Source organism: Alligator sinensis, unplaced genomic scaffold (genome assembly GCF_000455745.1).
Source record: "Alligator sinensis unplaced genomic scaffold, ASM45574v1 scaffold954_1, whole genome shotgun sequence".
In the NCBI taxonomy this organism is placed as follows: Eukaryota; Metazoa; Chordata; order Crocodylia; family Alligatoridae; genus Alligator; species Alligator sinensis.
Genome location: NW_005842228.1, coordinates 1,346,314 through 1,368,151, shown reverse-complemented (window position 1 = coordinate 1,368,151; position 21,838 = coordinate 1,346,314). Strand labels below are relative to the sequence as shown.

General features: G+C 42.5%; 2 protein-coding genes across 5 annotated transcripts in view; one reads left to right on the top strand and one right to left on the bottom strand.

The window, feature by feature from the left end:
- The window catches only part of NRG4 (neuregulin 4), a 103,396-nt gene extending 99,751 nt beyond the window's left edge, over positions 1–3,645 (top strand). For all 3 annotated transcript variants that reach the window (XM_025208396.1, XM_006027222.3, XM_025208395.1), the window contains 2 exons: positions 642–721; positions 826–3,645. In XM_025208396.1, coding sequence (XP_025064181.1) covers positions 642–674 — 33 coding nt within the window. In that variant the 3' untranslated portion in view covers positions 675–721; positions 826–3,645. The remainder of the gene's footprint in view (positions 1–641; positions 722–825) is intronic.
- Positions 3,646–9,492: 5,847 nt separating this feature from the next.
- Positions 9,493–21,838, bottom strand: part of FBXO22 (F-box protein 22) — a 17,071-nt gene continuing 4,725 nt past the window's right edge. Inside the window, exons 2-7 of one of the 2 annotated variants that reach the window (XM_014521592.2) lie at positions 20,222–20,354; positions 15,820–15,907; positions 15,254–15,349; positions 13,646–13,810; positions 12,312–12,477; positions 9,493–10,854 (exon numbers count right to left, since the gene is read on the bottom strand). In XM_014521592.2, the coding sequence (XP_014377078.1) occupies positions 10,425–10,854; positions 12,312–12,477; positions 13,646–13,810; positions 15,254–15,349; positions 15,820–15,907; positions 20,222–20,354 (1,078 nt within the window). In that variant the 3' untranslated portion in view covers positions 9,493–10,424. Of the gene's footprint in view, positions 10,855–12,311; positions 12,478–13,645; positions 13,811–15,253; positions 15,350–15,819; positions 15,908–16,742; positions 16,913–20,221; positions 20,355–21,838 lie in introns of those variants that run through there. The other variant, XM_025208394.1, reaches the window with a different exon arrangement.

Sequence of the window (21,838 nt, the reverse complement as noted above, 5' to 3'; positions counted from 1 at the left end):
CCTGTGTAGCTGTCACAGGTCAGGAAGTTTGGCAGCAGGGAAGTAGTGGCAGCAGTTGCTGTTCCCTTGCTGCCAAATTTCCTGACCTGTGGGGAGCCCCACAAGCTGGCTAACAGCCCTGTGCTCTGGATTGGGCTTGCAAGTGCTGATCCCAGTGTGCTGGCCCAGACGGAGGTGGCAGGTCGTGATCCTGGTATGCTGGATTGGGCAGAGGCAGCAGGGCACAATTGGGGCATGCACAGCCCCATTCAGGTGGTCTGGGGAGGGGAAGGCAGTGGTGTGGGGCTTGACTCTGGATAGAAAACAAGGAGCCCAATCCTGGTGCACAGGGCCAAAAGGTAGAGCACCACTGCACTAGTTAATTCTAAGTCTGGTTGTGACACGGACACACTCTGTAGTCTTGAGCAAATGTCTCTTTTCTCCATTCTTCCTTCTCTAAGATGTGACTGATCTTTGGCCTACCTCACTGAAGTGTACAGTGCTAATTAAACTTTGTCAAGTTCTTTGAAACAACAAAGGACTAAGTAACTCTATCAGTGAAAGCACCCTTCATTACAGGCACCTGTCATCTGTGATTAGTTTTTCTCATGCTCTTTCTCCCTTGCCTTTCTGGGGTTGTTTGGTCACTCGCTCGTGGACAGGAAGGCCCACGTTCCAAGGACCAGTTCAACTGAGTGTGGTGCCAGCTTGACCGAGACCACCAGCAGCAATGGCTGCAACAGTGAGTATGTTCCAAATGAAGTGGTGGGGCTCTGCTGGAGGAGGAAAGGGGTCTGAAACGGGTCTTTTGCATTGAGAACAAACACACTTGTGTTTACTTTTCAGAAATAACAGAGTAAAGCAGTAAAACAGAGGAACCATGGCAGAGCAACATGCAGAGCAACCATAAACATATAACAGGTGTATGGAAGAGCATGCTAAGCAGGATGTGTGGAGAAAAAATTAGAAACAAATAGGGGGTTTGCTAATGTGCTGGGAGAGGTCTGCAGCTAGGCCATAAGGAAAAACAGTTACATTTCTCGGAGTTCCAGGCTGTTTGCAAAGGGAAATTGTATGGAGAGCACTTGGACCAGCTTTTGACTGTGGGATTTTTCCCAACAAATGCATCTGAAACCTTTTGCTACCAAGTAGTTACATCAGCTGGTTTCCCCCCTTTTTTTCAAATGTGCAGTTAGGAAGCATGAAATAATCTTAGAGATTTCTCACCACATAGGGATCATGAGATAATCACAGTGTGTTTTTCACTATGTAAGGAGTATGAAAGGCTTCTCATAGAGGGTTCTTTCACCTGATCACCCCTTGTCACAGAAAATTCAGAAGCATTTCTCAAAGGAGCCCAGAGGCTAGCCAAATCCAGTGTTTCCCAAATTTATATTTAGAATATATGTCCCGAATTTGACCTATTTCAGGAATACTCATCAGATGTGGGAAAAGGTACCTTCTCATACCACTCTCTGCAGCTAACATTAGTACTTTTTTTTTTTAAAACAGTGATTCAAAACATCACCTTCTAGCTCAGAGACTTCAACTTGCAAGAAAAAATGTCAAAATGAGATTTATAATTGTTAAAGAAAAACTACTGGGCAGAGTAATTACCTTGCATTTGGTATATGCCCCTAATACTGAGCAAAGGGCCTTCCTCAATGCTTTTGTTCCTTTCTTGACATTTCTTTCTGAGGATCTCATTACTGAGGGAGATTTAAATCTCATCCTAAAGCCCACTGTTATTTCAGACCATAGAAGAGAGGAATCCAATTCCCATGGCCCATATTGGAAACAAAACCTTTTCCAGTTGGGGGTATATGAATCCTGGATGATGGGGAAGCCACCAGCAAAGAATTATTTATTTTATTCACACCTACCTTTGCTATTCATTCAAATGCCTTCTATATCTTTGTCTACTCACTTAAAGGATTTTCTAACCATTACAGATGGAGGTCAGCTGATCCAGTCAGTCCCTATTCCTGTCATGACTACACACAGACATTGGCTGGGTAGCAGAAGCCATAGCAGCTGGGAATGGCACAATGCATTTTTTAATGAGTTTGCAGCCTGGGGTGCCATCATTAGCAAATCTAAAATTTATTTAAATGATGATAAAAATGGCAAGCTAGCTCCCAATATGATATGTGGGACTTACAAAGCAGGGTTAAGGGGAAAGTTATTGCAGACAATTTCTACTATTGGAAGGGAAAGACATGCAGAACACAGATTGCTCCTCTCTGAAATAAAAAACATAATTTTGCATAAAAATATAGGTGAAAGAAAAAATTTAAAGAGATCTATCTCCCTGTGGGTCCTGCTCCATGCTTCCTTGTTAGAAGAAACAGAAAATGTGTTATATCAGTTCAGACAAAAGTACATTGAGATGGGAAACAAAGGCCATAAATATTTAGCAAAGATGAGTACCATGATTGGGATGAGAGAACAAAACAGCAAGCTCCATTACACTGGAGAAGCTGGTTTCCGAGTTATATCTGACCCCATGCAGATCGAATGGGAGGGAGGCAAGTCAGTCTCACTCTCAGGAAAAGGGTGTTGCCCAGACAGGTTCTCCATTGAATTGTACATCTCTCTGATGGGTCACTTTCTCTGCAAACTTACCAATCTTCTAAACATTATTCAGGACTTCCAAACTTTAGCCAATAGTAGGAAAGAAGCCAATATTGCTGTGATATTAAAGGCCAGAAGTGATAAAACTGAAGTTACTACACATAGACACATCTCACTGTTAAATACAGAGTTTAAGAATTTTGCAAAGGTGTTGGCAGCCAACTTGGAATCAATTTTACTTAAAATAACCAGCATACACCAATTGGGAATCAATCAGAGAAGACTGCTATTAGATAACTTCCCTAGGCAACTGGCTGTAATCCCTTTGATTTTACTAAAGGCAAAGGCAGATATTTTATTTTTGTTAGAGGTGGAAAAGGTCTTTAATCAGGGTGAATGGAAATTACTGAAGGGAATAATTCTAGAAAAGCCAGTTAAAAAATGTACTGAAATCTTACTCTATAAACACTCAAAGCCCCTCTCGCTTCATAGAGGAACATGGCAAATTTATCCACAACTTCCCATCTTGCTGGTATTAATCAGAAAAATATTTGCACAGAAACTTAGAGAAGATCAACCAACACAATGCTTAACTGCAAACAGATCAGTCCATAAAACAGTGCTGTCTGTGGATGAAGCTCTATTAATGTTTACAGAGTCACTCAGATCAGTGGCATATGTGGGGTTTAAAATTAATCATAGCAGTACACAAGCCACATCAATATGTCTTAAATCTCCAAGTGAAAACAGACTACAGCTTCATTTAAAGTGGCCCAAATACCACTCAAAAAACATGGTGGTCAACATGATTTCCAACACAATAACATTGCTTGAAGCCATTGGTCCACATTTGTTGGAAAAAACTAAAAAATGATTCAGTGGCAAAAGATCATCATTACATGGTTTGACAAAACTATTGTCACAGCTACAGTGTTGTGCCTGAGGAGCACCTCTGCCTTCCAAAATCTCTGAAGAGAGGTTTCCCTTAACATGTGAGAGCTCATTTGGGGAACAGTTGCAGCCCTAAATCAAAATGCTGCCTGGCTGTCCCTGGTACACAGCCTTGCTGTCGGGGTGGCAGAGCACACCAAAGTAAGGAACACTAGGCGAACATTGATCTCCTCTTCTGCTGCTTGTTTCAGCTCGTATACCAACACCCAGGGGGAATACAGAGCAAAGTCTACTATCTGCTCTAAAGATTCAAAAAGAAGCGTTAGAGAGAACCCGGCTCTTTCATCACTCACTGCGCAAAATCACAATTCTCTTCTTCCTTTCAGGATTCATTTCAAAACAGAAAAGGGAGGGAGATGAGCTTCAACAGAATGACCCAGGCATCTAAAAAGGGAGATGGGTGGCAGGTGCAATACAGAAAATATTTGCCCCATTTAATAATTTCAAACATAAGCACCATTCTCACTCTGTAAGTTATCAGTATTGATTAGTGTTCTCCAAATGGAAAAGATAACCCCAAAACTGAAGAGAACAAAAGATCTCGTTCCAGGCAGCCAGGGGCCAGACCTGGGGGCTGCTTGCTGTGCAGGCCACAGACCCTGGGGTCACATGTCACATGGACAGGCACCCTCTGGCTCCTCACCACCACTTAGGCTGTCAAATACACCCTGCCACCTTCCACCACGTGAACAGGATGGCTCGCACAGCCCAGCTCCCCTCTCTTCCAACTGCACACATAGGTGGTCTCCCCCTCCCAACTCCCACAGCACAGGTAGCCTGTCCTCCCCCACCTCCTACTCACACATGCAGAATCCAGTCCCACTCTCCTGTTTGTACACGCCAACCACCTCCAATGCAGGCACCTTTGCCCACTTTGCTGTGCAGGGCTGGGGCACTGGGATAGGAGTAGCTGAGGAAGAAGGGGGTTGGGGTAGCAGTCAGCCAGGACCCTGCATGCTAACCCTTCAGGGGGCACATACAACTCATGGGCTGCCAGTTGGACAACCCTGGCATAAATTATAAAAGAAGAAATACCAAAGCAGAAGGAATAGCTGTATGAGGAGATCTCTTATGAACAGTGATTGTGTGTGTATTATGGCATTACTACCTCTGCTACACATTACCATGGAAAAACCCTACAACATCAGGTTCCACTGGCATTTGGCTTCTTTCAGATGTAGACACAGTACAATATTTTAAATTGTTGCTAGAGGAAACTGGGGCTCAGCTTGCAGTTTTTCCACTTCTGGTAGGGCTACTTTAGAGTCCAGGATTGCCAGTTGAGAACTCTATTATAATTCTGTAAAATACACAAATCAGGTTACTTGATGATTCCCTAAGTTTTGGGAACCAATTTTGTAGTTTTGTAAGGTAAAAATGCACAATCTGATAATTCTTCTTGATAGCAGCTAGATGGTAAATTGAAGAGCTATAGAAAAGATAAGGCACACCCCCTTTGCCCCAGATAATACCAAATAAGTCAAAAGCACCTAGACATAAATCATTTATCATTTTTTCTCCATTGAGGAAGAGGTTCATACCTTTTAGAAAGCAAGCAGGGCTACCTTTCTTATTTTAAAGAGAAAGAACACACAGCTACCAAAAGGACACCAAAAAAACCTGAAACTGTTTTTCTTTATTGTACAAAAAATTGCTCTCCCTTGTTATTATCAAAAGTCCGTCTCTTCTTGCTTTCTTTTTTCTGATCACAGCCTGTGTAAGAAGCTATCTATGTAACCATATCTCAACTGAAAAGCACAAAATAAAGTATTTAGTGTAGACTGCCAGCAGCTCGCGCTCTTTTTTTTAATATTTGGGTCAATGCTCAAGAGAAATCTTCTCTCATGACTGATTCACACAGTTTTTATACCTCTATTTATTTGCAGAGCAATGCAAAAAATTAGAAATTACTATAGAGCCTAAAAAAGGCAAGAAATCGCTGTTTCCATTATCGTGGAGGGACTCTAGTGTTCTCTCAAACATTAACTTCATAGACCACTCCTAACAAAAGCCACTTTAAAGGCACCTCTCTGTCTTCCCAATGAAACGCCTGAATGTTAATTTCTCAGCATACACAAGGTAAAGAATTTTTTCAAAACATTTTGCATATAGCACAACACTGATCATTTGACCTCTTCCTTTTTTGCATGTTACCTCAAAAGGAACCTAAAATGTATGTAGGATCTTTCAAGAGTCCTGTGTCACATAGAGCCATGTTATACTGATTGTTTTCTTCTGCTACTCTGAACATTATTTCCCTACTTCCCCTCAGCAGAGAATTCCAGGATCCCATTTGATACACAGCAGAGCTGGATTTTTAACTGAGAAGTAAATAAGAAAACATACTTTTCAACACACATTTCTCATGGTCTCACCAGGCACCTTTGCCATAGCTGAAAGTCAGTTTCATCATTTGCATGATCCCTGCCAAGAGGACATGACTCACCCTGACTCACTCATTTGTATAATAAGGTTTTTCTATTAATAACCTGGCCAAATCTTCAGGTGCAAAATGCAACAAAAAGCTGGGATCAACAGGTTTCTGTGGGTTAAAATCCCTTTCTGTGTCATGTGGCTTCCAATCTCTTCCCTTCTAACAGGTCACCCTTGCAAAGCTGCATTAGAAGTAGCCATATAAGCTGCATCCCCATGAGCATGAACGTACAGTTTGCGACATCTCAAAGCCTTTTGAGGTGTTGTGAAATGCACATGGTGCTCAAGATTCTGTTTGCTGCACTGTGTATTTGCAGTGTGGTGGCAAAATTAGATACTGGGAAATTCTAGTATCTAAAAAACCCTCACCAGAAAAAAGTGGGGTGGCACACATGGCTGCAGCATGCGCTGCCCAAAACTGGAGCCAGGTCGGCTGCAGTCACTCTTTGGCTGCTGGCCAGGTTCTGCACATGTGGATCACCACTGCTGCAGCCCCAGGTAATTTGCCGCACTCCAGAGCGTGCGTGCAGGAGGAAACTATGTGCTGCTGCTATTTGTCCCTGGGGAAATGCACGTTCCCGCTCATGGGGACATACCCATAGAACGCATATAAAAATCCTAATTCCCCAGACACAGCTTTTGCCAGATAGGTCCTTTAAAGGGTGCATTTCAGCCACAATATGTAATTCCAGAAAAAAGTGCATCCCCATTTTAAATATTTCAAATTTATTACAAAAGGAAACATAGAGGAGGCTGTCATTTGTACACCCAAGGTATAGTGAGGAAGAGTGAGTAAGGTGCATGCTGTGGAAAGTTTACAAAACTTGAGCAGTTGGCATATATTTCGAGCAGCTACTTGGCACATCTTATAAAAACACAGAATGTTAGGGTGGGAAAGGACCCCAGGAGGTCATCTAGTCCAACCCCCTGCTCAAAGCAGGAGCAGCCCTAACTAGATCATCCCAGACAAAGCTTCGTTCAGCCATGTTTTGAAAACCCCCAAGGATGGAGACTCCACCACCTCTCTGGGTAACCTGTTCCAGTGCCTTACTACCCTTCTAGTGAGAAAATTCTTCCTAATATCTAACCTAAACTTCACTTGCTGCAACTTGAGACCATTGCTCCCTGTTCTCTCATCTGCCACCAGAGAACAGTCTAGCTCCATCCTCTTTCAGCACCCCCTTCAGGTAGTTGAAGGCTGCTATTAAATCCCCTTTGAGTCTTCTCTTCTCTAGGCTAAATAAGCCCAGTTCCCTCAGCCACTCCTCGTAAATCATGTCCCCCAGCCCCAACACCATTTTGTTGCTCTCTGCTGGACTCCCTCCAATTTCTCCACATCCTTTCTGTAGCGGGGTGCCCAAAACTGAACACAGTACTCCAGATGTGGCCTCACCAGTGCTGAATAGAGGGGAATAATCACTTCCCTTGACCTACTGGCAACACACCTACCAGTGCAGCCCAGTATGCCACTAGCTTTCTTGGCAACTAGGGCACACTGCTGACTCATACTCAGCTTATTGTCCATTGTAACCCCCAGGTCCTTTTCTGCAGAGCTGCTGCCCAGCCAGTCAGCCCCCAGCCTGTACTGGTGCATGGGATTGTTCCATCCTAAGTGCAGGACTAGTCCTTGTTGAAACTCGAGATTCCTTTTGGCCCAGTCATCCAATTTGTCTAAGCCACTCTGAATCCTAGCCCTAACCTTCAGTGTATCTACTACTCTCCCCAGCTTGGTGTCATCTGCAGACTTGCTGAGGGTGCACTCCATGCCATCTTCCAGGTCGTTGATTAAGACATTGAACAAAACCAGCCCCAGGACAGACCCCTGGGAGACTCCATTTGATACTGGCAGCCAACTAGACATTGAGCCATTGATTGCTACTCTCTGAGCCTGATGCTCCAGCCAGTTTTCTATCCACCTTACAGGCCATTCATCCAGCCTTACTTCCTTAGCTTACCTGTAACAATGCTGTGGCAGACCATATCAAAAGCCTTGCTAAAATCAAGGTACACCACATCCACTGGTCTCTCTGAGCCAGTCACCTTGTCGTAGAAGGCAATCCAGTTGGTCAGGCATGGCTTTGCCCTGGTGAATTCATTCTGATAGTTCCTAATCACCCTTTTCTCCTCCAAGTGCTTACAAATGGATTCCTTGAGGATCTGCTCAATTTTTCCAGGGACTGAGGTGAGGCTGATTGGTCTGTAGTTCCCTGGATCCTCCTTTTTCTTTCTTAAATATGGGCAGTATGTTTGCTGTTTTCAACCACTTGGGACCTCTCGTGATCACCAGGAGTTTTCAAAGATGATGGTTTAAGATAAGCTGCACAAAAGTATATGGACTGTTTCCTTAGTTAAATCTTCATCCAGGTTAAATAGTAGTAAAAATATGCCTGAAGGGAACATCTTCAGAGGTTGGCAATCCCCAACTCTATGGGAAAGTCAAAAAGCCTCACTGAAAATTCCCCTTTTAAAAGGACCTTAACACATCAAACGCTGCAAAATACATAATTAAATGGGATAATAAGGATTTTTTTATGCCAGACCTATACTTTTCTATAAACCATAAGGAGTTCAGAGCACAGTTTGTATGCATTCTAATTTCAAAAGCCAAAGAAACGGTTGATCTAGGCCTCTGCCCAAAGCTGCTTGGAAGTCAATGGAAAACCTCTGAGTGACTTAAGTGAGTTTTGTATCATAGCCACCTACTATACCAGCATTATAATGATTTCAGTTACCAAATGCCTAGGCTTGAATTTCAGAAAAGTCTCTGAACTGCAGCACAACACTAAGTTTCTTAGTGCTGGTTTCAAGCTGCTGGTACAGTAATCTTGTGTTCAGGCCCCTCTCTGAAATATGTGCTCCCATTAAAAAGTCCTTAACTCAAGCTTTTCGCTTTATCTGCTGCTGCTACAGCCAGAATTGCACCATTATTGACTGGGAGCAGATATATAATTTCATACCATAAACCCTTCCCAGAAGCCAATGACAGATGGTTATTGAAGTAGAAAGAAGCTAAATAAAAAGTAAGTAGTATAGTGCACATATGATGTTTTAACAGATGGGTAAGGGCTCTAGATTTTACCAAAGGTAGAAAAGAGGAAAAGCAACCATATGAGGTTTCCTAATAGGACAGCCATGTGGGAGAAGAGAGATTGAACCCTGATTTTTTTCCTCAACACAGAACAGATTAGTGCCAGTGTCACTGTGAGAGTGAATTTCAGTGACAAGTTTTGGCAACAGGACATGTCATGGCAAATATTAAAAGGTGTGTACTACGGACAGCAGTTATCAATAGGTCACGGTGCAACAGTCTGTGCTAAAACAAAACAAGCCTTCCCATCCCATGGAGACAGCGTTATTTTCTCTTGAATTGGGATTTCCCTGCCGTATCAGTTTGGTGCAATGTCTTCATGGGGCTGACATTAGCCCATCATCCCATCTTTCATGCCACATCTAGTATTTGGAGATGGTGTGAAATACAGCAAAACATGAGTATTTTTTTCTCATCTTTATTTTCACTGATTAAGATAAGGAAAAATATTTAAATGATAATAAAGCTCCACTGACAGAACAATCTGAAGTACCCCAGTTGGAGTTGGTAAGCTGAATATCTAGTGGAGCTGGTACTTCTTCCTAGTTGTATTGATGCAAATGAGAAACCATGGAAAACGGCACATTTAAGAACTTCAACCCAGAGAAGCCTGGGGGGGAAAAAACATATCCATTAAAGTAAAAATGAGATAAACGAGCAACATCTTTTTCTTCTCTTCCCACCTCATGACCCCACTCCTACAGAGACTAATATATAAACAAGTAAAGAGTATATAACATATTCAAAACTGTTTGACTACAAGGTGTTTAGTCATGTCAGTTTGTAACTGGAGAGCTTTCCTTTAAATCACATTTTTCTTTCTTAATATAGACAATACTAGACGCCTTACATATTTTGTATTTTATTGAATGGATATGGCACAATTCTTATCCAAAGATTCTCACTCATCTCGCCTAAGGAAGACAGGCCTTTTTGTTAACAGGACCCAATTCCAGATGTGGAGAGGATGTGTAGCTCTCTGTCTTGAAAGTAGTTTCAGTGAAATCAATCACATGACCATCAGTAGCTTTCCCCAGACTGTTTTATATATATTTATAGACTAGATTACATCAAATACTGACTTCATTGCTACACTGTTGAGTTGTGTTAATTTGGGACTTCACTGTAATATGTGCAAATCCTAGGTTGAGAAAAAGAAAACTTCCCTCTACTGCAAGATTCCATCACATGTACATTTACCTGCAACTGATTTGTGCAAATTATTACAGAAAATGCAAAGCCTTCCCACACCTATTATATTAAACTGTATTCTGACTACAAGATCTGAGAACATTACAAGAAAGCTATTTCCTTTAGATTCTGGAAGACGCCTTCACTGCAAACATATCCATTGTCCCAGAAGCCACCAAGGAGCTCAACTGATGTTTAAAAAACACATTTAAACCTGGTTGGGCTTAGTTGAACCAAGATGAATAAGAGTCATAACTGTAGTATACCCATGGAGCAGATTATCCTTTACGTCATTACATTCTCTCAGTATGAAATTCCCGGTGACTATTCGATCACATCCTATTTCTCCATGTCCAAAAAAGCCAAAGAGGGGAATGCTTGGAAAAAATTTTCTAAATGCATCTGCTTCAAGATTCCTCTTGGTTTTATAATGCTGGTAACCCCTGCCCACACATGCAAACATGAAGCCAATGGTGTTGTGCTCTGGAATGTTTGCTGCTTTGAGACGCTGCATGGCTGCTTCTGCTGTCCTCTCGTCAACGACATCTTGGTCTAACAGAACTGTAGCACTCTGTATTTGGGGTCCACTGAAAGCCAATCCAACCACCCCACAGGAATCACCAGGCTGATTGTTACCACTGAAAGGTAATGCACACCAAGTTAGAGGTTTCCAGAGGAATCATTCTAGATTTCAGTACAGGCTGTGGCAGAAGTTTATATCAACAGAACAGACAAGGCTCCAAGGAGATCTTTACTGCCATCCACAAAAGACAGGCCCAATCAGCCAGACTGGCATCAGGGCCAGACTGACATGCACCCTGTGCAGAGGCACTTTATACCAGCCAGTGGCAAGTCTTTCACACCCCTCAACAAAAGGAAGAATCCCTTGCTGAAGATGAGGCATAAATATACCTTTTCAAGCCAAATGCAATTTGGTATGTAGGACCATTCACAAGCCAGGCTCAGCTGTTTGGGGAATTAGGGCCTACTATTTAGGAATTAGGCCTACTAAACTGGGCAGATCAGGCTGCTCAGTGTTCAACTATCAGAACAAGGGAGCAGGAGGGAGTGGACTGCCAGTAAACCTGCAGGGTCTTGGTGCTTCTCCCCTCTTCTCAGCTGCCTGGGACATGCTGTGTTATCAGGTGGTGACCTCAGTCACATTGCTGTGACAAGGCTCAGCCCTTGGTAGCACTGTTTTGTAGGATATCCTGCTGGTCGCCATCAAATCCTAAGCATAATGGGGCATTAGGAACACTCCCAGCACAGCACCTGAGCACAGGTGACAGGAGTGGCACACACAAGCACCATTTCATTGCTAGCCAATAAGTTTTCAAATACCAAAAAATGCACTGTTCAAGAAAATTGGGGATTGCTGATTTCTCCAACCCCAGACGGAGATAAATTATAAAGCTCTTTTATATCACAAATTTATATAGAAAATAACCTGAAGTGCTGTCCAGGAGCACTTCATACCCAAACTGGAAGATGAACCTGTAAGAACTTGTGAACCAATGATGAAACAACTGGGAAAGCCAGCATTAACAGAATTTCAGGATTGTCCCCACTGAAGAAGGAACAGGCTTTTATACATTTACTAGCTAAAGCATGGAGTCCTGACCACTGAAATGAGAGTGAGAAGGCATGCAGGGGCACACAGAAGACAATTGCTTTCAGGTGAAGATTTCTCAAGATGGTCCCATTAATGGGGATTTTTCAAAGCAGAAGTTTTTCCTCTATAATTCCCCTGCAGGTTGGTTTCTAGCACTTAAGCGTCTACTGCTTTGTTTTTGTAACAGTCCACATGAAGCTGCAGCCCTGTACCATCTTTCTCAATGCAAATTCTGTGCCACTGTCAGCCTTTCTTTCTAATACTTCATTCCTAATATTAAATTATGCTATTTGGAACATAAGGCTGGCCCTTAGGTACTCCTCCTCTTCCTCCTCCCTTCTCCCCCCACAACAAAAGTAATACAGCTCATCTACAGTTGTTTCGTGGCTTTCACTGCTGTCTGACTCAGCTCTATTCATAGAGATTACATTCATCTATGATGCTCCAATATTTCATCACAGGTATCCAGAATGAGGTACTCACTTTTCTGAGGTCAGTGATGTGAAGTTCTCCACATGCCCACCAGCCAGAATGATACTTTTTTCATTCAAAGGATTGATGATTTGGTGAAGAAATCGAGTTGCTCCTGTGCGCCAGGAATTGTAGCCAAACAGAAGAACCACTCTGAGGTCAGGATTGTTCTTGAGACCTAGAAATAAAACAAAAACAACAAACTTTCTACCTTTAATACAGGGTCTCAGCCCCTGGAATCCAAGCATCTTTAATGATATCCTTCCCTGCTCCCCACCATAGCTGGCATATTACATAAAGTATTTCACTACTGTGGCAGCAACAGCCAGAGGCAAGTTGAATTGGGTCCTCCAGCAGCGAGATAAATGGAATGCATTTTTCAGGCGCACAAAGGTAAGGGGTACAAAAACATGTGTGCTGAGATTCTCTGCACAGAATGAAGATTGACCCTCCATAGAAGAACTGCCTGGGCCTTATTCAGCTATTTTCTGCTTCCACAGCAATAATGGTATGTTTTATTTTTGAACTGTACTTAGCAACCCGAACTCTGAATACTACAGGGAGGAACACAGTAAGTGTGTCACTGGGAAAACTTTTATGATGCAGTAAATACCTTTCCTTCCTAAACAGCAAACCCGTGCATCACGCAGTGGCACTGCTCAGGCACACACAAATTGCAAACAGGGTATCTGTTAGTGCCTAGAAATTAAAAAGGCTCATAAACCCCACCCCCAACGTGGACAAGTTCCTCTTGCAAGGTCAGTTATTCCACTGAGTGCACAGTGTGCTGACTCTATACTATGCTTTATGGTCAGCAAGGGGAATTCTGCTGGCTCCTCCCCTCCAGCCTACTCCTTATTTTTAAGTGTCTGACTAGGAACTATGTGCATTGAATATTAATTTTCAAAAAGCAACTGGAGCTGATGCAGGCCAAACTGCACAGCCCTGGCCATTTTCTGATGACCTTTTGAAAGTATAGGAGGTTTCTAAGAGGGACCGAGTGTGCCAGAGATTGTGACATCCTCACTCGGGCACTCAACTGAAGAGACTTAGGATAATTTCTGGAGGACAGGGCTTTGTAAAAATAATAAACAACTGTGATCTATTGATCACAATGGTGCTGTGAATTAGCACCACAGTCTAAGAGATGGACCCCACAGTGCTGGCAAGCTCAGACTGTCATGGACATCTGCATGCTTCCAGGGTAACTGTACCTACCCACTCGGCCAGAAGTCTGCTTGATGTCAGCAACAGTCACAAATAAAGCAACTCACATCCCTCAGGCACCGACAAATCTGATACTATAACACATGAAGCAGCTGATATAAAATTAAACAGTGACTTGCCTGCCTCAGCGAATTTACTTTCATCAAAGACTTTGTTCTTCAGATCTTTAAACAAGTGAAAAGTATGGATCTTCACACCATCAATTTTGGGGAACAATAAAGCAAAGCCAGCTTCACCATCTTCAATTTCTTGAGGCCGATTCCCACGTGAGCCCATAGGAGTAGCTAATAATACAGACACATAATGTAAGTAACTTGCTTATTTTGATATCTATGATCTTGCCTACATTGTGATATACCTAAAGAGAGAAACCAGATAAAATCAGCTTCTTGCATCCAGCAAGTTTTTTCTGCGAAATCCTGTTTTCAGAAATGACATATCTATTTGAAAATGCAATGTAATTTTTTTCCAAAGAGATGAAGGCACTTAAAAGCCAAAGTCCTACTGATTTTCCACTAAACTCAGACCATCTCGCTTTGGAAAATGGGATTTATACTTATCCAAAAAATTCAAACTTAAACAGGTGCAGAGAAAGGCCAAGATAAGCAGGGGAATGGTTAACTTATTTCCTGAGAAAAGACAAGGGCTTAGTTTGCTAGGTTCAACAAACCAAAAACTGAGAAGGGAGAGGCTTGTTTTCTATAAATACACAGAGAGAGATAAAAACAAGGGAGAGAAAAGACTAATTTAAGCTATAGGATAATGCCATAGGATATATAATGTGGGCATAATGACAAATGGATATTAACTGGGCATGAACAGGGTTCATCTGGGAAAGAGGTTTCTAACCATGAAAGCAGTAATATTCTAGCCAGCCTTCCAACTGGAGAAATCAGGAAGAGAGTCATTAACTTTAAGATGAAGCTTAATCTGTTCCTGAGCCGGACTGTGGTGTAGCTGTCTGCAATAGCCACAACTGGTTACGGTGAACAGAAGGTCCCCTTCAGTACTATGTTACTAAATAATTAGGAAAGAAACTTTCCATTTGAGCCCCCCTGCAGGGCGCAGGGGCTCAGGTTGTGTGGGTATGTGTGCGCATTTACCCTGGACCTGAGCACATGCTGCCACTGGTGGGCCTTGTGGGGCCACATGTCCAGCCTGGCCCTGAGCAGGTGTAGGTGCTACTGCTGGCCCTCAGCAGGGTGCAGGGCTCCAGTCCTTGGGGAGGGGGGCAGCCATATCCTTGAAGCTGCAGGAAAAGGGACTTCAGCTAGGAACTTGGTGCTAGCTCTAGGGGTAGAGGGGGAAATCCACCAAACCCTTCCTGGAGCCACTCCAGTTCAGTCCTGGGGTAAGCACACTTCTTTTTGCTGGCTGCTCACAGCTGACAGCTGCCTGATAGATGACTGGGAAGCAGGAGGAGGTGTGTGCCCAGCAGGCAATCAGAGACGGCCTTCCACTCAGCTGCATCTGGCTCCCCTTGGCAGTCTCCGGCAAGCGTGCAGAAGCGTCCCCAAATTGTTGGCCTCCACCAATGCAGGCAGCCTTTGTGCCCCCCGGCCCCTCCCCACGAAATGGTGAAATTGTGTTCACTCCCAAACTAATGTAGCCCACTTAGACAAACCTGTGTAATTTAGCATGAATATGCCTCAGGCTTTCTGAATGCCTGTACCTAGCTATAAGTATATCGAAAGCAGGGCATTATCCAATTAGACATTACTTCTTACCTACAATTCCAGGGGTGACCAGCCCCAGAACTTGGCATCGTTTTGGCAATAGTTTCTCTAACGAAATTGCTGTTTCTTTACTATTTCTTTTTCTTGCTGTAAGAAAAGAAGGGGCAAACTGAGATACAGAAATGGTTAAAGCAATTGGCCCAGGCCCCAGCCTCTGGACTCAGAGTCCTCTGCTCTACATAATAACAGAAAAGACTTTGAACAGGGATTAAACAGTGGCTTATAATCAACCCTGGGCTATTTAAACAAAGCAAGTCATCACTGGCTAGCTTTTTCAGCATGTGACAAATCTTATCAACTAAAACACATTACAAAACTACAGCATGCGAAAGAGGTACAGTGAAATTCAGTATCCTGAATAGGATGAGCTGTACTGACATGGATGCAAATCCAAGATGACAATTTCACTTATGTTTTACCTAGTGATTTACTTTCCTCTGATGCTAAAGTGAGGATGATACCATGTTACCCAATGTTTTCCTTTAGGCATTTGACTCTACTCTTGTACCAGACAAGGCTTTCTTAATACAGGGAGTACAGATGGATTTAGTATTTACCTTTCTTTTGTCCATGACAGTCTTCATGCCCACTGAAAGTCTCTGCATCTGCTATGTAGAGCACAGTTTGTGGTAGGACATGCACTTTCTGTAAAGTAGAAAAAACAGCATAAGAAAAACAGACTCTGCCACTTAACTGCAGGCTGTAGCACCTTGACTAATAAAGACAATTAACCCAGACTAGATGTATGAGAGGAAGATTCCCGAAAGCCAGTGATGAGAAAGTCCTGGCTATAACAAATTGGCTTCTTTTCTAATCCTTTTCAAAGAACCTCAATGCATTTTAGAGACATGGAACTGCACTACATTCCTAATCACACATTAGCTGTGTCACTGTTGACCAGGCACAGGAGTAGACAGTTCTGTGCCTAGCTACCCATCTGTCACATGAAAGGCTAACTTGTTTTTCAGTCAACAAAAAAGCCTTTTATCCATCTACATTTACTTGTTCATCTACATTTTCAGATTAATGCTTAATTTGAATATCCATTGTTTGGAACCAGAAATGCTTTATTCATTTGATGGTCCACATTCTTCTACAGTCTGGGTAAGATGCTCCTGGTCTCCTTTCACTTAATAGCACTACAAAAGGCTAGAGAATGATTAATACCTAAGGGCACATCTGCACATGCACTTTAACGAGCATTAAAGTGTCACTAAAACGTGCTATTTAGTTAATGCTCATTAAAATAGGCTAATGAACACTAAGCGCCACTAAAAACCATGCTCTTTAGTTAATGTGTATTAAGACAGGCTAATATGCGTTTTCCTCTTACCTCACAATGGAGGTACTAGATTTAGTGTGCATTAACTAAAGAGCATTAATGCATGTGAAGACGTGCTCACTATCACTAAATAAGGGCCAGAGATGAAATACTGAAGCTTATATTCAAACTGCTAGTATCCTGGAACCCCAGACTTACTTCAGAAAGCTTAGAAACTGGTCCCTGGCAAATGGATTTCCAAGATGTATTTAATAGTATTGCAGTCTTCAATAGTGTGATCATGACATATGGTTAAAATACTCTCTCAAATTAAAGAATGTCAACAGATGGCCATGTTAAAAAATGAACTTTCCTTCCTATGTTGCTATCACTACCTTGTAGTACTACGAATAACTGGAAAGGGTCCAGCAGAGCACAACAAAAATGATCAGAAGCCTGGGAAACATGCCTTAAGAGAAAAAGCAGAAAGAACAAGGATTATTTAATCTGGAGAAGAGAAGAGAAGACAGAGAGGATTCAGTAACAGTCTTAAAATTCCTGAGGAGTGCTTACAAAAAGGACAGAGACCACAGGGGACTGAACAAGGAACAGTAGTCTTAAAATGCACCAAGGAAAATTTAGTTTGGACATTAAGAAGAACAGTTAGAACAGTCTTGCTCTGATTAAGTATTGGAACAGGCTACCCAGAGATGCTGTATATTCTCCATTCCTGGGCATTTAAAAGCAGGTTAGACAAATAGTTGACTAGGATGGTTTAGTTGGGGATGCTCCTTCAGAGGATTGACTAGATGACTTCCTAAGGGCCCTTCCAGCCCTGTTTTCTCTGATTCTATGAAGTCAAAAGAAAATTTAAAACCCAGTTAGAAAAGCCCCTGCTTCTTGCAACCTGGGTCAGGGTGTCTCTCTGGATACCAACTTATTGTGATTTGATTGAACTGTTGAAATCCACATGCTGCTAAGCCCCTTGGGTCTGGACAGTGCCTGGTTGCTGTTCTTTCCTTGGAATTTCTCAAGAATGCTCCCAATCGCAGACCTCATTTTGATGGTCCTCTTGGGCAGTGAAGCCAAACTGTGGAAAATACTAATGATTTTGATGACATAACATATCTTGGGTGTAAAATAAAACAGGCTTAGGGCCAAAATTATTATCAGGGACCCACTATTATTTACAAAATGAAAAAGACATATACAGAGCCAGCTCTATAGAAAGCAAACATTTCAGCAATGCCTTGGTGATCCACTCTTAAATAACTCTCATTTGAGATCATTTGCTTTTTTATATACTAATCCTTTTTAGTAACACACTGAGCCAAAATAAGCCACACTTTCTCTCATTCTTACTATGTTGATAAGGGGCATATAGAATAATAAACATATTCATTTTTCTAAGCATTTTTTATTTCTCCTCCTTTTGACCATCTTTAAACTGTGGAAACCCACCCCCATAAAAGCCAGTGTTCTCATTATTCAAGGGAAGTTACAAAGTTCTTTGAAGCAGCTAAAACATTAAATATTTGTATTTTATGCAGAAAAAATAACTGTTGAACTTAAAAAAAAAATCACCTTGTACACAGAATATAAATGATGAGAAAGCTACAGGTAATAATTAGAAAACATTTGACACTTTTCTAGTCACGCTCTACCAAATGAAGTTTAGTAACTAGCTGTGGCAGTCATATTTTCTGACTTCGCCAAGTCAGGTCCAAAGTCAGCACAGCTATGCTGGGAGACCTGTGAGCTGTATGATCAAAGAGTGTTTTTTAAAATTCCTTCTCCATGATATATCCAGATGAGTCTTGGGAGAGACAGATACACAAGGTCTGTTAAAAAAGTATAGAGACTGAATGTGTATTTGTGGTACAAGTATTGGGTGAAGGGCATGGCTTCACTGAACATGTCTGGTAGGGGTGTACAAAGTGGGCTGTATTCGATTTGGATTTGGCCCGATTTGGGGGACAGGGATTTGATTCATTGATTCGGATCACTGTCCCAATTTGATTCGGCCAAATCCAAATCTGAAGACTCAATGCCGATTTGGAGACTCAGTGATTCGGCCATAGACACAATTTAAATGTTTTTTCTACATACCTCAAGGTACCAGGCATGGCTCACATACGCTGAGACAGTGTGGCAGATAGAGCATCCCACAGGAGCGCGGTGGCCCCCCCCCCACAGTGTGGTCAGTGGTGGAACCAGAGGTGGACCAGAAGTACTTCCAGTCCACTTCTGGGTCTGCCACCGAGCGCACAGGGGATCCTGCCCCACGCCCCTCCGGCTCAGTGATTAGCTGTGGAGCTGCCCCCCCAGACCCAGGAAGCACTAGTCAGGGGTCCCCCGAGCGTTCTGCAGCAAACCCGGAAGTGGACTGGAAGTGCTCCTGGTCCACTCCCGGGTCCACCACTGAGCATGCTGGGGACAATCCCACGCTCCTGTGGGACGCTCTATCCGCCCCACCATCTCAGCATTCACAAGCCACCTGGTACCTTGGGGTATGTAGAAAAAACATTTAAAGTTGTGTCTATGTCCCAATCATCAAAGCTCTCCGAATCAATTCAGAGGGTTCCGATTTGATTTGGAGAGATTAAAGGGTCTTCTGATTCGATTCAGAAATTCGGCTGCTGAATTGGGCAGAATCTCTGCCGAATCGACTCAGCAACCGAAACTGTGCACAGCTCTAATGTCTGGGCATGTTGGGACTCTTCTGGACAAGTTTGTAGCTCATGGTGTTTCCCCAGTTTTCTGTGGCCAGCAGCTGAAGCAAGATAGTTTGCATCTCATGTCCCCTTTCGTTATGTCAGTGTCCAGAACAGTGTCTATGCATTACATTTTGCATGAAAATCAGGAAAAGGGCAAGTGAAACATTTGAATGACTTAAAATAGCATTTGGTGATGACACTATGAGCCGTGCAAGAGTTTTTGAATGGTATCGTTGGTTTAAAGAAGGACAATCATCGGTCGAAAGTGATGAGCGTTCCAGACGCCCTTCAACATCATGAAATGATGAAAATGTGGCAGCGGTTCACAGTTTGGTTTGATTGACTATCTGAGAGATAGCAGAAGATGGAATTTCTGTTGGTTCATGTCATTCAATTCTAACCAGTGATTTGGGAAGGAAACGACCAGAAAAACAACCAGAGAAGTGGAGGTCCGACTGATGCTTCACCACGACAATGCACCTGACGACTCAGCACAGCTTGTGAAGCAATTTTTAGCCAAATACCATATCCTACAAGTGCCGCAACCTCCATATTCACCTGATACAGCCCCATGTGACCTTTTTCTCTTCCCTCAGCTAAAGAAAACCTTGAAAGGAAGAAGATTTTGTGATGTGAAAACTATAAAACAAAATGCAACTGACCAGCTTTTAGTGATTCCACAAATTGCTTATCAGAGGTGTTTCCAACAATGGCAGAAACGTTGGGAGAAGTGCGTGGCTGCGGAAGGAGCATACTTCAAAGAAGATTAAGCCGAAACCCCTCTAAATTAAATCTTTTGTTTCCTACAGCATCAGTCTCGATACTTTTTGAACAGACCTCATATATATATGTTGAAACTTAAAAAGGCTATGGAAGGACTGAGAAATACATCAGCAGAAACAGGAGTCTGCTCAAAGATCTTGCCCCAGTAGCTAGAAACTCAACCACGAGTATCAGTGTAATTGTGATATTTTCTCCTACCTCAAGTTCCTCTGCTAATGTGCGGACGAGCGAATGAGTATCAGATGGACCAGGCTCAAGGGCGGATACCCAGGCTATGCTCTGCTGCGTTCTCAGTATTCTACGAGCGCATTCTCTCCATAACCGGCACACGCTGAAATACAAGGATTCCGCGTCACAACTACAAAAGGGAACTTTGGCATGTGTCAGTCCCCCACTGTTTTCCCTTTTGATTTGGAAATGCTTATCACACGCTGTCAGAAGTTACCCACACTCCTTTAAAGAAGTACTTGGAATGACTCAATTGGAACTGGGATTATTGTGGCTTGCCACCAGGGTGGATAAAAATCAACAATTTTAAATTAAAATAAAATAAAATAAATTGAGTTTTTTAAATGTAAATCAGTTTTTAAATGCTTAAAAATAATTTAGATCGTTTTAATTTAAGGTATGATAAAGCTCAAAGATGTAATCATGGAATAGGGATTATAACTTCTAATTATATATACACTATTTGAGACTATATATTCATGTAACCTTTTTTAAAGTTTTATAAATAGGTCACAACAGGCCATGGACTATATTAGGGGTCCAATCTTACGGGGCTCCCAGAAACTCCTCTATAGAGTGTAAAGATTAAAGAAAACCACTCTACCCAATGGGACTCAGTGCTCAGTCTAGGAGATCCCATTAAGCATCTCTGTGATGCTTAGTTTCAGTTCTCAAACAGTGTATTTGTGTCTCCAGAGATCATTGGCAGACAAAGTTCTTTGAGGACATGCAAAATCTTTTATTACACCAACTAAATAGTTGGAAAAATTGTTCTTTGCAAGCTTCGGGCACAAATGCCCTTCTTCAGGCATAGGGAGAGTTTGTCATCTCCAGAGATAACATCCTTGTTAACAGCAGTACCTGGAGATGAGAGATAAGACCTGATTACCTACCCATCAGCCCTATTGTGTCTCTTCAAGTTTGCATACATGCAGTCAAGCCATTACCTTTCTCTAAAAGTGCAAAGTTTCAAGAAGTTAAATGAATAGAGGATATCAAACAAAGATGCACTTTTTGTAGAAAAACAATGATTAAATTGAGGCTTCATGACCACTGATTTAAATTGATTTGATTTAAAACAAATGCACCCTGTTTGCCACTGCCTTCTATATAACTTGAATAACTTATTTGCATGGGTACAGGCCTAACTGTTGCTTCCAGTTATAAAATGTTTTTGACAGTATCCGCTACTAAGCTGCCTCATTTAGAGACAGCCGTATGTTAAGAGACTTGTTTTTTCCTCCCGCACAAGAGCAGCACGTTGAATAATTCATTCCCAGTTCTTCTCTGCAGCACAAACGTAGGTATCAGCGACATAAAATGCTGATATGGTACAGATGCCGAGAGCGCTGCAGAGACGGCTTGGCTTGCTCCTTGTTCTCTGGATACAAGGCGTCAGCACCCCCCGCCCGGGTTCTTAGCGGTCATCGGGATCCCAAGGAGCGGATGCAGGCGGTGCGGGTGCTGCAAGTTTCTCAGCCTCGTAAACAAGTCTCCATTGGAAACATTTAAACCTAAGAGACCTCGGCCTGGCTGGGCCGCCGCAGACCTACTCCAACCTGCGTGCAACTTGGCCACGCGACCCCG